At 45.2% G+C, this 15,358-nt stretch overlaps 2 protein-coding genes across 2 annotated transcripts; both read right to left on the reverse strand.

The window, feature by feature from the left end:
• Window positions 1–233: 233 nt before the first annotated feature.
• On the reverse strand, window positions 234–6,575 carry LOC136513599 (protein STICHEL-like 4). Its single transcript, XM_066507571.1, has 6 exons — window positions 4,668–6,575; window positions 3,473–3,692; window positions 2,649–3,194; window positions 1,920–2,562; window positions 1,516–1,576; window positions 234–624 (listed from the first exon to the last, which is right to left on the reverse strand). The coding sequence occupies exons 1-6, from the start codon at window positions 6,348–6,350 to the stop codon at window positions 532–534; spliced, it is 3,246 nt and encodes a 1,081-aa protein (XP_066363668.1). The 5' UTR covers window positions 6,351–6,575; the 3' UTR covers window positions 234–531.
• A 5,371-nt stretch (window positions 6,576–11,946) lies between these two features.
• LOC136512955 (uncharacterized) lies at window positions 11,947–14,620 on the reverse strand. Its single transcript, XM_066506954.1, has 4 exons — window positions 14,401–14,620; window positions 12,995–13,117; window positions 12,352–12,471; window positions 11,947–12,269 (listed from the first exon to the last, which is right to left on the reverse strand). The coding sequence occupies exons 1-4, from the start codon at window positions 14,432–14,434 to the stop codon at window positions 12,205–12,207; spliced, it is 342 nt and encodes a 113-aa protein (XP_066363051.1). The 5' UTR covers window positions 14,435–14,620; the 3' UTR covers window positions 11,947–12,204.
• Between the last annotated feature and the right edge of the window lie 738 nt (window positions 14,621–15,358).

Consider the following 15,358-nt stretch of genomic DNA (forward strand, 5'->3'; position numbering starts at 1 on the left):
TAGGAGCTAAAGCCAAAAGAAACCTTGTCAAACAGAGCCTTAAGCAAAAGAAACCTTGCCTACAAATGGATTAATTAAAATTCAAAATCTCATAAGTATCACCTGACGGATCGATGTTAGGCCTTGGATGTCTACTTGTTATATATGATTATTATTGGTCCCAACAAAAATTATACCATGTTTTTTTTTAGAAACATACCCTATGTCGAAGAAAATATAGTGGCGCCGGAACGCTTGCTGGTGCTCGCAGCCGCAAGCCTCGTAGTCTCCCATGCGCTATTTCTATCAACGACTTCACAGAGGATCAATATAAGGCCTTGGCTTGGCTTCAGATTAACGGATTATGGAGCAATTATTTCTGATGTTTCACTGGAAAGAATGGGCTATGGTGTTTATCTGTCTCCTACATGTTACACAATATGTACTACAGAATGACACCTCTAGGTCGCTGCTACAATTACAGAGAATAAATTATGGACGCCCTACTAAGTTAGCTACACGTAAAATCTGGGGCGATTGACCCCTAATGTTTCATCTTGGAGATCTCACTGAAATACACCTTCCGCACAAGGCGAGCCTTGATAAAGCTCGCGACCTTCGTGTCCTGATCTTCAGTGCAGACAGCTGCAGAGTAAATGATTGTGCCGGTCAGCAAGAGTGGAAAATGTCAGCACAAACACAAGAAAGGAAAATTATATGGCGCGCAAGGGGTCCGGCGCCCTCTTTAGCTAAAAGATCATGTTGTAATGCTTCAAAAAATCATCACAAAACTCATGTATGTAGTACACATAAAGTTAAGTGTAGCCGCAACAACTCAGTTTAAAATTCATCTTTGACGTTGAGATATTTATATAAAAAAACAGAAGTGTTACTGTCAGCATACGATGAACAGTGCTAGGCTGACTGCTTGTCTATTTTGTTTCTTGACATCTAGGATGAATTTCAAACTGAATTGTTGTAGCTATATTTCACTTTATGTGTACTACATACACAATTTTTATAATATTTTTAAAACATTACAACATGGTATTTTAGCTAACAAGGACACCAGCATCCCTGGGCACTAAAAATCTGCACTCCACAAGAAAAACATGTTGACAATGTTACAAATAATCCATGACATACAACGTCTGCAGTCTAACTAAAAGAGATACAACTGCTTACAGTTACTGCAGTCTTGCGAAAAAAATAATCTTGACTATTTGGCTCAGGTTTTTCATATGTATCAGAAGATCGTTAATAGAGAATATACATGAACAATGAATACAATAATACTCTTCAAGAACAGTTAGTGCAGCAGGGACCAGCCAACAAGTATCAAACCACCCCGCATTTTTTTTGGCCATATATAGGCATATAGCCAAGTAACCATGTGACTTGTGACCATATTTTTTCATTTTATATCATGGCACCCGATTAAGAAATGATAAACGACACCAAGTCACTGGTTCTTTAAGGAGAGGAAAAGAATGAAAAGATATGTTGGCCTGAGGATGGCTACAAAATCATTATTACCTTCTGTCTAGAAGTGCTTGAAGCTTTCCAACAAAGCAAACTGGATCTAGGCTCCAATCTCCTGCAAACAGATCAACATTCAAAAATTTCGTCAGAAGTCATCTTCTGATGATTGAAAACTATGATATACTTCACATACATAATTTGGGTGCAGAATAGTAGGTTTTGATAGTATTCCACACGGCATGGATATGTTTGCACATATAATGACTCTTGTGACATTATTCCACATAGCATGGATCAAAGCTAGGCCTCACTGGTCTAATGACTGACTGGTACTGTTTGTGGCCATTTTCATTTGCAAACTTGCAGCACACACGTACTAGATACCAACCACAAGTGCAGTGGATGGATATCTATACCTACAAATAGCATAAGAGAGTTGAACAAACACGAATACTTACAAATTATCTTGCTCCAGCTTTTCTGCAATTGATATAGCTTCGTGTCTAGACCAGCCACCTTGTTGGGAACAAGCTTCCGCCTGGTTAATAACATGAGCAAGAGATACCTTACCTCTCACAATGTTCTTTTGTCGACCGTCTCCATTATTCACCATTTTTCCTCCTTGAGAAATTTCTTGATTCTGTGATGACAAACCTTCTCCCGCGACAGTCTCTTGTCTTCTGTTTGCCATAACAATGCCACTATCTGGTTCAGCACGCCAGTCCATTTGAGATCCAATTTCAATAATTTCGCCTTCGGTCAATATATGTGGATCAGATTGCATCCAGCGTGTCTGATTTGAGCTACCAACCTGGACCACACTATCTTTCTGAAGCCTCCTAATTAAGTTCTCGCCTCCTGAGGAAACTGAGCTATGTTTAGTAAAAGACCTCCTTAATACCAGATTTGAGGAACCATCCTCAGGGTAGGGAGTAATAACTGGAGCATGGCCTGCTGCCAGATCATCCTTTGATTCATATCGGATTTCAAGTATTATGGTGGAAGAAAGAACAGATTCAAATGCCTGCAGAATTTGGCCCCTATACTTCTCGGCTTTAGACTTATTTACTCGAGAGCTGAATATTAATTGTACAGTTGGAGCTGCATGACAACATGAAAGCAAATGTCAGAAGACATCTTAGAAATGTTACAGTCATAGAGGGCTAACTTTTTTTAGTCAGTCTTACCTGTGCCTAGGCTGACGGATATCAGTCGACCCTCTCTAGCTAACAATCTTCTTAATGAGTCTGACTGAACATTCTCTAGCACAGCCTGCCAAATCATGTCACTATCAGTTTTGCCATACCTAGATCCTTCATTTACTCTGGTAGCACCCGTTGGCAATACATGGCTGTCTGGAGTATGTTCCCCAGGTCTCCTTCCAGCATGGTAATTGCTTGCCATGTTGTTGCTGGAACCAGCCACCAGATTAGCATCTCTGTACTGCTGATTTCCAAGGTCAGATGCTCTTGCCAAGCCATGGGCACCAGCATATATATCACTATGATCCATAGCAGAGCTCCTTGCTATGTCTCCCTTGGGGCGGGTAAACAGACCCTGATTAAGACTTGTACTCGGGGATGAACTCGGCAATACATATTGTTTATCAGGTGCAAGCTGAAGAAGAGCAGCTGTAAGCCATGTCATCTTGTCATTAGAGACTCTCAGCTGTTTTTCAGCTTCAGAGAGTGTTTTCAAGGCTTGGCGTAGCTTTTCCATATCATCCTTTGATACTGAAATCAGAATATAATTATTTTCACAATGATGTGGGGGATATAAATATTTACACTGGAAAGACTGATTGTAAGAAAGGTAGAGAAACTTGATAGACACAACTAGTGCAGCAGTGTTACTAACACTGTATTTCATTCTTGTTGCAAAGAAGAGATAAAACTACATAAGTATGATTATAACAGGCAAATAGGGGAAATATATTCTTAAACAATCTATTAGTAGTACTAGAAAAGGTTGGGGTATGAACTTGTTAATAAGCAATAGCAATGTTGCTTACAGGTTGGACGTTTGAAGAATTTTGTCCAAACTCTTTCTCGTGTGAATGTATAGGTGCCAGCAAGGATGTCAGTGATTATTGTAGCAAGTTGAGACATCAGGGCCAGTGGCTCAACACCTGTTTCTGTGATGTCTCGCAAGGTTTTCACTGTGTTCACTGTGTCAGCAGATAGAGCTAAATCAAGCAAATCAACCAATTTATCATCAGAAACCAAGCCAACCTGTGGAGACGGAAACAATGTATTGCTTGCTGCTGTCAGGTAAATTTCAAATGAAGAATTCAAGATTGCATTATAATGTTTCCTGTTGTGACTCTGGTTTTTCTTCTATACGGGTTAGAACCCTTTATATTGAAGGGCGGGCCTGGTGAAGCGGTAGAGTCTTACCACCTGTGACCGGAAGGTCCCGGGTTCGAGTCGCAGTCTCCTCGCACTGCACAGGCGAGGGTAAGGCTTGCCACTGACACCCTTCCCCAGACCCCGCACAGAGCGGGAGCTCTCTGCACTTGGTACACCCTTTTTTACGGGTTAGAACCCTTTATATAATCTTAAATGCATTCCTGGCAGTTATTCTGAAAAGTGCAGAAAGACAGTTTTTTTCACATAGGGGCCATTTGGATCCTTTCATTTTGGGGGGATAGGAATCTACTTAATGGACTAGGCTATTTGGCTAGGAATTTGACATTTCACAACTTTCCAAAGTTCAGACATAAGCCTATCTTAAATTCATAGGGTGGGAGATGGAAATTGATTATATAGATCACCATGCTATGTTTCTACTCTACAACTTATAACACGCTCTTCGGCTCACTCTCCTAAAACATAAATGCAGCATATCTCCCTCATATGGCCAACAGTAGTATACAAATATATTCCCCATATAACCATATTAGCTTAACTGAGCTGTGCCTAAATTATGATTATAAGAATGGATTTCAATTCCAAGGATCCAAACAGGGCCTTAGTAAATTTGTCAAAATAGTCATGCACTCAAGCATGTCAAGCAGGTATGTGGGCCAATACCTCAAGTACGTTCAAAAACTATATCAAATTATAGTTACCCCTAATTAAAGATTATTGGGCTGTTTAGTAATTTAAAGTTCTTCCATGTTATAAATGTTTAGCAATGAAGCAAAAAAAAAAACAATCTCATGGAACAAAGAAGTATTTTTTTATGACTGTTGTTGGATAACTTACAAGTTCTTGAACAAGTGACATCGAAATTCTCTGCCCAAGCAAACTGAGTGTATCCAGAGTCATCTCGGCATCCCTCAGTGACCCATCTGACCGGGAAGCAATAAGTTTCAATGCATCTCTATCAACATCCAGGCCTTCACTAGTAGAAATCCACTGCAAAGTGTTGATAATGTCGCACTCCTTTAGTTTGGGGAAAAAGAACTTTTGGCACCTCGACACGATTATATGAGGGAGATCAAGACTGGGGCTAATGAGAATAAAAACCACACGCCTACGTGCCCGTTCGACGACCTTAGATATGACACTCCATGTATCAGGCGGCAATGTGTTGCAGTCATCGATTATAAACACCCTGTGCTGGGATGGCACCAGCGAGAGCATCACATTGTCAAGGATATCCACAATGCTATCAAGGTCAATATTACCAACCGGTCCAATCTCCAACAAACTCCTACTCTTGCCCAGATTGTGTGCAATACAAGAGGCACATGAATCACAAGGCCTTGGGTGCTCAGCTGAGTGGCAATTCAAAGCCTTTGCAAATACCCTGGCACACGAGGTCTTGCCTGTGCCATGTGGCCCATAGAAGACATACACCAGCCCAATCTTCTTCTTCAGAATGGCATTGGACAGCGCCTGCACCACCAAACTCTGCCCGACGACGTCTTTGAAAGTCCTTGGAGCATACTTCTGTGTCAAGCTCCGGTGTCGGACACGGTGCGAGCCCCGTGACTTCTGCCCAGACCGTGCCTCGGACGCGAGGTCAGAGTCCAGCTCGCTACTCTTGGAGAAAATCCCTAGCTCCCCAGAGAAGCTACTAGAAATGTCGACGGCGTTGCGTATGCCGTCGACAAGCAGAGGCAGAGAGTCGGAGTCCGAACTGCTCGAGGAAGTGAGCCTCGCGGTGACCGGGAAATGCGGGTGGGAACGCGACCCGTTGGCGTGGCCGAACGAGGCAGCGGAGGTGGCGGCTTCGGACCTCCGCGCCGCCGACGTCGGCTTGGGGTCCGACAGGCCGCACGAGAGGCTCCGGCCGGCCATGTCGAGGATGGACTTGCCGCGGTGGTGGATGCGCGACCAGTTCCATGGGATGCCGCACACGTTGCGCGACTCCTGCGACACCTGCTGCTGCATCAGCTCGTCACCGCCGCCGTCGCCGTCGGCGGCTCCGCCGGCGCCGAAGAGGTACCTGTTGCCGCAGACGGCCTCCTGGGAGCTGGAGTTGACGGAGACGCGGGGCGCGGCGGCGCGGCGATCTAAGGCGGCCGCGGGCTGTGCGGCGGCGGCGGCGCGGCGGGCGGCCCCTCGCTTGAACCGGCGCCGGGGCCGGCGGCCCGGCTTGGGCTGCGGGTTCTCCGTGAGCTGGTCGAGGAGCGTCTTGAGCGCGCCGCCGCCGCCGCGGGGGTGGTCGGCGTCCGGGTCGGCGGCGACCCTGTTGTTGTTGGAGGGGGCGGAGTCGACGGAGCGGCGGGTGGAGGGGTCCCGCAGCGAGCGCGAGCGCTGCAGGGCCAGGAGGTCCCGCATCAGCGCGGCCGACGCCGACGCCGACGCCGAGGACCCCGTCGGGCTGCGCCTCCGCCCGGACGCGCCGTGCGGCCCGTGGTGGTGGCGCAGGTGGCTGCAGTTGGTCAGGTGCGCGTGGCCGCGGAGGTGGTCCCCGCCGCCGCTCGCTGGCACCGGCATTGCGCTGGTTCAAACTCCCCCCCGCCCCACTCTCCCGTCTCCGGCTAAACCGTCATCTCGGGTAGGGACCCGTGTCGGGTAATCGTTTCGCGACAGGCGAGGGGGAGAGGGGAGGAGAGGACAGAGGAGGCCGAGATGGGGGAGTGGACAGTGGAGTGGAAGCCCTGGTGGTGGTGGTCAAGTTGTGGGGGAAGGTGGGCGCGGCCTCCCTCGGGCCGGGTGCGGGACTGGGCTGTGGCTGTGGCTGTGGCTGTGCATTGCCAGGCGGCGACGTCGCGTCCGCGGCGTAGGCGTCGAGGGAGGCAATGCACAGCCACAGCCACAGCCACAGCCAGTCGGACTGTAGACTGTCGACGTCGCAGCCTGCCACGGCCGACCTGGCCCCTGGGCCCTGGGGAAGGCATGGCAGGGCTCCGGCTCCGGGGCGTTCCCCCTGTACTCCCTGTTTTAGAGTCCCAGGGATCAATTCCTCAGTCCATTTTGCATTCATTTCATGTACTTTCTTAGTTCTTACGTTTGGTGTCTTCTTGGCTTACCTACCTGCCGTGTCTAACTGTCTATGCTCTTGCGATGCCATATACGGTGACGCCATTAACTTATCTTCACCAACCAGAAGGAGAACCATTACCGTATGATTAATTGTCTGTTCCCCATCACTGTGCATGGGCAGCAGCCGCGCACAAGTACCGCACGGCGCAGGGGGGGACTGTAGACGGTAGTGTACGAGCAGCACGACGACCCCATGTCTCGCACGCGGGGCCTGCCGCCCGCAGATCTTCGTCGTATCGTACCCGTCGTCACCCACATGTCCCCTGTCTCCTTCCTCCCACGGGAGTCGGACGTCGCCACCCAGCAACCTTCCGATCGTCGCCCCCACACAACGTTCCAAAACAATGCCGACGGTCCCACGCGGCAGTGAGCACATACGTCGGCTGGTGGGTGCCGCGGAACATATATGAGTGTCGAGTTGATGATGGACAGACACGATAATAAGGCAAAGGCCAGGCCCGCTCCCGGACATCCGCAGCCTGTTGCGTTAGATTTATCGTGGATTATAAGTTAAAATAGTATTTTTTTTCTTATATTAAATTAGTTAAATTAGTTAGAAATAAATAATACACGATTGTTTAGGACGAAAGCTCCCGGTCATCCGGAGATGGCGACGGCCGACGGGCGCCAGCGAGGAGGGGGCGCAGCCCACGTGTCGCGGGGCGGGCAGGGCGGAACGGCTAGAATGGGGGCGGGATACGCTAGACCCACGCGACGTGACGAAGTGCTACGGCATACCATAGCCCATGCGGCCAGGCCCCAGTAGCCCCAGCGTGATTTGCGTCCGCCACTCCGCTGGCACAGCGTGATCCATCAATCGTGTTGGGCCGTTGGGGGCGTGCAGCAAAAAAAACTCTGCAAGGGCCAAGAGGATAGCGAAACGGTAGGATTCTGGCAGGAGCAGGAAAGGCCAGAAAGGGAGACAGTGGGCGTGCTCCCTGCCGGCTCTGCACGAGTACCCGTCAGCCTGGCATCGCTGGAATGGCGCAGACAACGAGCGACGTCACCACGCTCTCCCAGTCCCGGTCTCCCTCCTTCCAGTTTCAATTTCCAGTCCACGGTGAAGCCGTGGAAGGCCTGGGCCATGTTTAGTTCCCCAAATTTCAGAATTTGGCATTATACAAAAAAGAAGATTCACCGTCATATCAAACTTGCGGTATATGCATGGAGTACTAAATGTTGACGAAATTAAAAACTAATTGCACAGTTTGATTGTACTTTACGAGACGAACGTTTTGAGTCTAATTAGTCAACGATGGGACAATTATTACCAAATGAAAACAAAATGCTACAGTGCGCAACAGTGTCGCTACAGTACCTGGGATTTCCGCCGTCGCCGAATCAGGGCCGAACTAAACGCGGCCCTGAGCTCTCGGCATACTTCCAGTCAACGGGAGAGCGATTGGATCGCATGGGTTTATTGATGTCAAATACAGAGCTAAATCTAGGCCAATTGTTAACTAAGAGTTAATAAATGTTTGGTTTCTTGCCAAAACTTGTCACGCAATAGCTTAATCACGGCACAGTTTTTTTTTTTTTTGGTAGCTATTTGGTGTACTGCCACAAGTACGACATGACACACTTTTTTAGCATCATATCCCACACATCATAAACTTATTTTTTGCTAATTTTTATTTTAAGTGTGACTTTAATTTTGCTCGCCACACTTTCTATGGTAGACATAGTTTGCCGAAGATGAGGCATTGCAAACTACGACGCCAACCAAACAAACTTTATTTAAAAAACCACTACCTCTATCCAACGAAGAATACAACTGTGGGTTGCATGCAAGTTAAGGTGGTTTACGTTTGATCAAGTTTCTAGTATATGGTATTCATATTTATGTCTCTAAATTAATTTATTATAAAAATATTTATTTGTAATTAATCTAAGGATATTTATTTGGTATTATAAATATTAATATTTTTTATCTATATAATTGGCCAAACTTAGAATAATGAAACATGACATTGTGCTAAAATTGTATTCTTTCGTGAACGAAGGGGGTAAAAAACGTTTTTATAATTAGTCTATATTAAACTATTGGTCATGTTCTGCAACACTATTCAGCAAATAAACAGTGAGGGTGTTTGGCTGCTCACTTCTTTTCTTGTTTCAGATTATTCTCTCTCACAGAACACTATTAAATTATCCAAAATCAACTGTACTACAGTGTCCTAGTGTACCAGTCGAACACCGCGAGTGTTTTTCTCCAATAATAAATCAATATAAGCCAAATTTCAGCAAAACGAACTCACAGGCCACGCCCAACACACGCTCGATGGAAGTCTCACCTTCCAGATCTCCATCGGATGTCCAAATGAGCTCGAATAGTGATTTTGCAGACGATCGGAATAACTTGCAGACGCAGAGGACAGCGAGCACCCTGAAACCCGCATTGTAACCATGTTCACCAGACTTTTGGGACCGAAAAGGTAAAGCAAATGTTAGAAGATGAAATTGGACTCTGTACTAGTAGTCTGCGTCGGGAGAATTACGATATCTGTTGTTTGATGCACATGTGTTAATAGGGGGTGTTTGGTTCTTTAGTCGTTTCTAAAATTCACGTCATATTTAATATTTAGATATTAATAAGAAACATTAAATATAGATTAATTACAAAATCAATTACATAGATAGAGGTTAATTTATAAGATGAATTTTTTAAGTCTAATTAATTTGTCATTAGCACATGTTTACTGTAATACCACATTGTCAAATCATGGAGTAATTAGATTTAAAAGATTCGTTTCGTAAATTAGTTGCAAGTTATGTAATTAGTCTATATTTAATACTTTATGTATGTATCCAACATTCGATGTAACAGAAATTTTAGGAGTTCCTGCAGAAACCAAACAACCTCTAACCCACCAGGAAGCGTTCCCTGCATTGCTCCTGCAGTCCTGCACGTAGAATTACAACCTCAGACGCTGCACGCAAATGCAGTGCAGCAACGTGCAGTGCAGACGTGCAGCTATCACATACACCAAGCGTACGATCTACAGTTTGTTCGGGAGGCCGTAAACGATCATGGATTATTTACTGTTGGCTGATTTAATGTAAAAGAAAAAAAACTATTCCTAACTAGAAATTTACGATCATTTACGAGTAAGCGAACAAGCTGCTATTCGCTTGGTCATAACGATCATAAATTTCTAGCTAAAATAATATTTTTCTATCGTACTAAATCAGTCGACGATCGTCATACGATCAGTACCACCCGAACACCGAAGGCTGTAGATGCCACACTACCAAATCAGTCAACGATCGTCGTACGATCAGTACCACCCGAACAGGCTGTAGATGCCACACTACCGGCCCCGCAAGTACGAGACTGTGACCTGCCCTGTCCCGAGCAGTTAGGCCCTGCTCCAGATACTGGCACGGTAGTACTTAGTTTCTTAATACTCACTCAAAGTCTGATGACTTTCACAACACTCAAGCTGGCTCAAAAAACTCACAGCCCTACGGGCTGTTCGTTTGGCTGTGATCCTCGTAAATGATCGTAAATTTCCAATGGGAATAATATTTTTCTCTCACACAAATTAGCCAGCAATATTTCTTCACGAACCAACAACGATATGAACCAGCTAACCGAACAGGCTGAATATGTGCACAACACGGACCACGGTCGCTTGAACTTATCAGTCTGGTGTATGTTATGATATACAGCCTATTCGTTTCGGCTGGATTGGCTTATAAAACATGGCTGAAAGTACTGTTGGCTGGTTGGTGTGAGAGAAAAATATTGTTCGTTGACTGATAAGCTAAGGCTTATAAGCCAAACACGAGGTGCCGAACAGGCTGATAGTATTTTTCTCTCACAACAAATCAGCTTCAGCCAACTTATCAACCGTAGAAACCATCAGCCAAACAGCTCCTAGTCAGCCCGGTGAACGGAAGACTGAAGAGGCTTAGATTTATAGGGGTAATCAATTGGTAGTACTAGCAAACAATATTGCCTAACAATAGCTTGGCCCGTGATCGTTAAGAGATAGTTGGGTGTAGTGGAATGGGCTTGTTTGGCTTATAAGTCATGACTAAAAGTACTATTGGCTGGTTTAGTGTGAGAGAAAAATACTATTTGTTGGCTGATAAACCATAGCTTATAAGCCAAATACAACCAAGCGAACAGGCCGCCTGCCTATACCGTACCTCCTTGCTGATAAGTGGAGTATAACCGAAGTTCAGCTGTGCTTCCACAGCGCGGTACAGTACAGTTTACTCTATTTGGTCACGTAATTAGAGCCAAGTTTGTCATACGTACATAACTTGCTGGGCACGCGCACGACTTTCCTCTGCATCGAGATTGCTACGGCCTTTCTGTATGTTCCAGACGTTGGGACAAACACGGGAGCTTCGCTCTAGAAAGCAGAGAAAGCGCAACAGCAATGGCCACCTATCATGTCCCAAGCCACACCACTCTCGTCTCTCTAGTTCTTCCGCTCAGCTCACTAGACCATTTCGGAAGATCTGTCCTTTCCCTGCCGATCCGATCTCAGATCCGACACTAGCTTACTTGAGGCAGGATTTGATTCTAAGCAGCCTTGGCCTATTCATCATGCGCGACCATGATTAGTTAGTTTATTTGGCAGCTTCATGTTAATCTTATCCTACCAGCTTTACTCTCTTTGGCAGCTTCCTGTTACTGTTGTTCTTGCCAGGGTCTTTCGCCCCCAAAGAAAAAAAATAAAAACTGTCGTTCTTGACAGGCATTTCATTTCTTCTGAGTTCTGTCACATACTACTCACATGGCATAGACAGCAACTTCGATGCGAATTGCACATAAATGACACTACATTTCGCAAACAGGCACGTGTGTAGTTTTTCTCCAAGGCCTTGTTTAGTTTTGGTGATTTTTTTTGAAAATGGTATTATAGCACTTTCGTTGTTATTTGACAATTAGTGTCCAATTATAGTCTAATTAGGCTTAAAAAATTCGTCTCATGAATTTCGTCTAAACTGTGTAATTAGTTTTATTTTTTATTTATATTTAATGCTTCATGAATGCGTCCAAAGATTCGATGTGACGGGAAATCTTGAAAAATTTTACAAAATTTTAGGAACTAAACAGACACAAGTGCAAAGGATGGACTGGTGATTACATGTGTATATGCACCATAGCCAGCACTCTCCTGTATAACCGAGTTCAGTGGCTGGTCTACAGCGTGTCCAATAAGATTACTATACACTGCTGAAAGAAGCTTCATATTGTCTCTGAAAGTCACAATCCAGAATCAGCGACCAAATCAACATTCACATAATTTACGTGGCCCTGCTCGTGTGGTAAGTCCTGGCTCCAGATTCACCCGTCGCGGATCAAGTTTGTTGGCTCGCTCAAAACATACTTAGGCAGTTCGTACTTGGCACCTGCAACAGAGTTTTAAGTTTCGGTATTGGTCTTGAACAACTCGAGGAGAAAATCATTAGATTGGGAATAAGTCATGCTCACCTCTCTCGTCGTAGCAAAGCGTCATGTCAGGATTTGAAATGATGATTCCAGCACTGTCCACTATGGTTTGTGCAAGGGCTAAATCAGATTCTGCGGCAACTCTTAGAGCATCCCAAATCTCTGGACAACGAGACAGCGACTCGTTACAGTAGTGATGCTAATTAAAGTAGTACGTCTCATAGTAGAAACAGAAAGCATGGCTTCGAAACTACTATAAATGAACGATACAATATCAATTTGCATTTGGTCAGTACCAACGATTTTGAGAAAAAATGACCATTTTCCAAGCCAACTATTTGTGTGCAACCAAACTCAAGATTACCCAAAAAGGCAAACAAACCAAGAAGTCGAGTCATATTACCCAATAAGATTAAGACCTGGTTGTTGTTTGATTTAAGCCAGTATACCATTTAAATAAGGGCTCAGCATTATTTTTGTTGAAAACTTGAGTTTAAATTGAATCACTAGACTCCTAAATTTAAAGATAGTAATTGGACAGGTCAACACAAACATCAGCCAGTTATTATCATGAAAACATTGAAAAATGAGAGAGGATAAAACCAACCAATGTTGCAAGAATCATGAAGTACGCACCAACGCAAGAATTAGTTCTGTTCAACTTTGCATGAACAGTTAAACATACCTTTTTGGCCACCATAGTGTGGAGCCGTGTCCCAGAATTCATCACGCATCTGTTTGAGTTGTGCTGGTGTAATTGGTTGAGTATGCTTCCAAGCCTTAGGCTTTTTCAGCTTCTTGCTGTTCTCTGTATTCATGAAAATATATTTTTAACGTTCATTTATTGGATAGCAGGTCCAAAGGCACATAGTTTTTTTTTTTAAACTAAGGCACAGAGTTATCAAAGAATACTGCTAATAACCTCCAAAAGTGTGTCACCATAGATACCATGGCGCAAGGATAGAGAGGTAGTCAAGAAGAAATCTGGATTCACAAACTGTTGGTAACTGAAGGATGCAATAATTTTCTTTAGTTGGCGGCAAGACCAACTTGCAGCACATTTTTGTCCACAATTCACAAGCAAGATTATGGATGCATGACTCTTTGCAGAACACAGAAAAGGAAAAGGCAAAATTAGTGTTCACTAAATTATCTGCATAGACTGTGAGCAAAGTTACCATTAATTGAACACACTATTTCTGATGCTGGAGTAACGAAGCACAATAACGAAAAATTATTATGCAAATTTCAAATAGTGAGTATAAGTACTTGCATAGAGTATCATTCTGTAAGCCTTTCCTGAAATGTACCGGCGTAATAAAGTGCTTTAAACTAGATAAGGCACTAGCTATCAAAAAATGCAAATTTGCTTAATCCATAAAAAAGGTTCTTTTGTTCTATGATGAGCATTACCGTAACTTTCGCTGCTATCGAAATCTCATCTTTGCTTTTTGTTAGGTACAAACAAAATAGCTTTTGTCCCGCTAGAAAATATAGCCATCACTTGGACACCTTTTTTTTGAGAGAAAAAGGTTTTCCCACTTTATTTCATAGAAACAGAGCAGTTCAATTAAATACAGCATAGCATACTATAGGCGCGCCTGCCACAGTACTTGGAATCATATTACTTTGACACTTGGACACCATTTTTTAGCCATGATAATGTTATTCCTCCACTAACCAAATACTAAATTCAGGATGCAAGAGTTTCTACTTTCTACCAGTACTGACTCCACTATACTGATAGCCTTACCAAAATTGGACAATTACATCGATGAAAATACATAGTTTGTGACAAATTTGCTAAAGCAGTAGTTTGTGAAAATCATCGCAGCCATCCGTCAGACAATTTGCTAAATTTCCTCTTGATCAACACTTCGGCAACTGAATTCTTTTATGACTCGTGAATTGATGCCTTAAAAGCTATGGGATGGGATTTAGCGTCACTTGCATCGACAATCAAGAAGAGTAAAGAACAGACGATTAATCCTACTATTAGCAGTGCCTTGGAATGGTTCAAATCGGATCTTAGCAGCTAACAGCACGCAGCCAAAAGGAAACATATCGAGAACGCAAGCGTCAAGAAGATACCATCGACTTTGGGAGTGGATCCAGCGCAGCCCATGGCGGCGGCCGATCAGACGCTCATGGAACGGGCGTTCCAGAAGCTTCTGGAAGCGGAGCCGGATCTCGCGGCGGAAGAGGCGGGTGGAACGGGGAGGGAAGAGAGTGCGGTGGATTAATAGGTGGAAGTAGGAGGGAGTAGGAGACGCGAAGCATCAGCGGCATGTGAGAGAGAGGGGCTGTGCAAAGTGCAAGCCAGAGGAAAAAAAAGAGCCGGCGAGATGACGTCACCGCGCAGGCGAGGTGCCCGGCCACGTCACCTCTGCTCGCTGCCCCACGACGCCCACACCTTGCCATCTGTAACTGACACGTGGGACCCACAGCAAGTCCGCACCTAGGCCCATGTCACTCGCGCACCTCCCTCTAGACCTCTCTTGCTTAAAGATGGCAACAGGCGTGGTGCCCGCGGATACTATCTTCTTATGCCCGCGCCCGCCAGCTAAATCTCTCGCCCGCGCCCGCGCCCGTGACCTGCCACGGGCAACAAACCACGCCCGCGCCCTCCATCCGCGGGCATGCCCTTGTGCCCGCCAGATTGAGCATATACATAAATCATAGTGCATTACAAGAGATACGAAGATACATATTCACAACAAATCATGTATATATACATATATTTGCTTGTAGGTCCCACATGTCAGACCTGTGGAGCGGGTCTGGCAGATAAGCGGGCGAGGATAACAAATTTCTTTGCCCGCAAAGAACTATCCTCTGGGTTTAGGATGGTGCCCGCGCCCGTGCCCGCGGGCAAGAAGTGGTGCCCGTATCCTTGTCCATCGGGTTCCATGCCCGCGGGCATGCGGGCATTCTGTGCCCGTTGCCATCTTTACTCTTGCTGCACAACTCCACTGGTCCATGGGTCACTTCCATGTGGTCCCCGCCGTGCAGACTCTGTCCACACCGGCCCATGAGGGTGCCAAATTTT

Source organism: Miscanthus floridulus, chromosome 16, assembly GCF_019320115.1.
Source record: "Miscanthus floridulus cultivar M001 chromosome 16, ASM1932011v1, whole genome shotgun sequence".
NCBI classification, from domain to species: Eukaryota; Viridiplantae; Streptophyta; class Magnoliopsida; order Poales; family Poaceae; genus Miscanthus; species Miscanthus floridulus.

Bases quoted from the DNA above. Each gene is read 5' to 3' on its own strand.
- LOC136513599 (XM_066507571.1), bottom strand. From the start codon at position 6,350: ATGCCGGTGCCAGCGAGCGGCGGCGGGGACCACCTCCGCGGCCACGCG. The intron at 3,693-4,667 runs GTAAGTTATCCA...CCGTCTCCACAG, and splicing joins TGTCACTTGTTCAAGAACTT to GTTGGCTTGGTTTCTGATGA. The intron at 3,195-3,472 runs GTAAGCAACATT...TTCTGATTTCAG, and splicing joins ATTCTTCAAACGTCCAACCT to TATCAAAGGATGATATGGAA.
- LOC136512955 (XM_066506954.1), bottom strand. From the start codon at position 14,434: ATGGGCTGCGCTGGATCCACTCCCAAAGTCGATG. The intron at 13,118-14,400 runs GTATCTTCTTGA...TCATGAATACAG, and splicing joins ATCCACTCCCAAAGTCGATG to AGAACAGCAAGAAGCTGAAA. The intron at 12,472-12,994 runs GTATGTTTAACT...CTCGTTGTCCAG, and splicing joins ACACTATGGTGGCCAAAAAG to AGATTTGGGATGCTCTAAGA.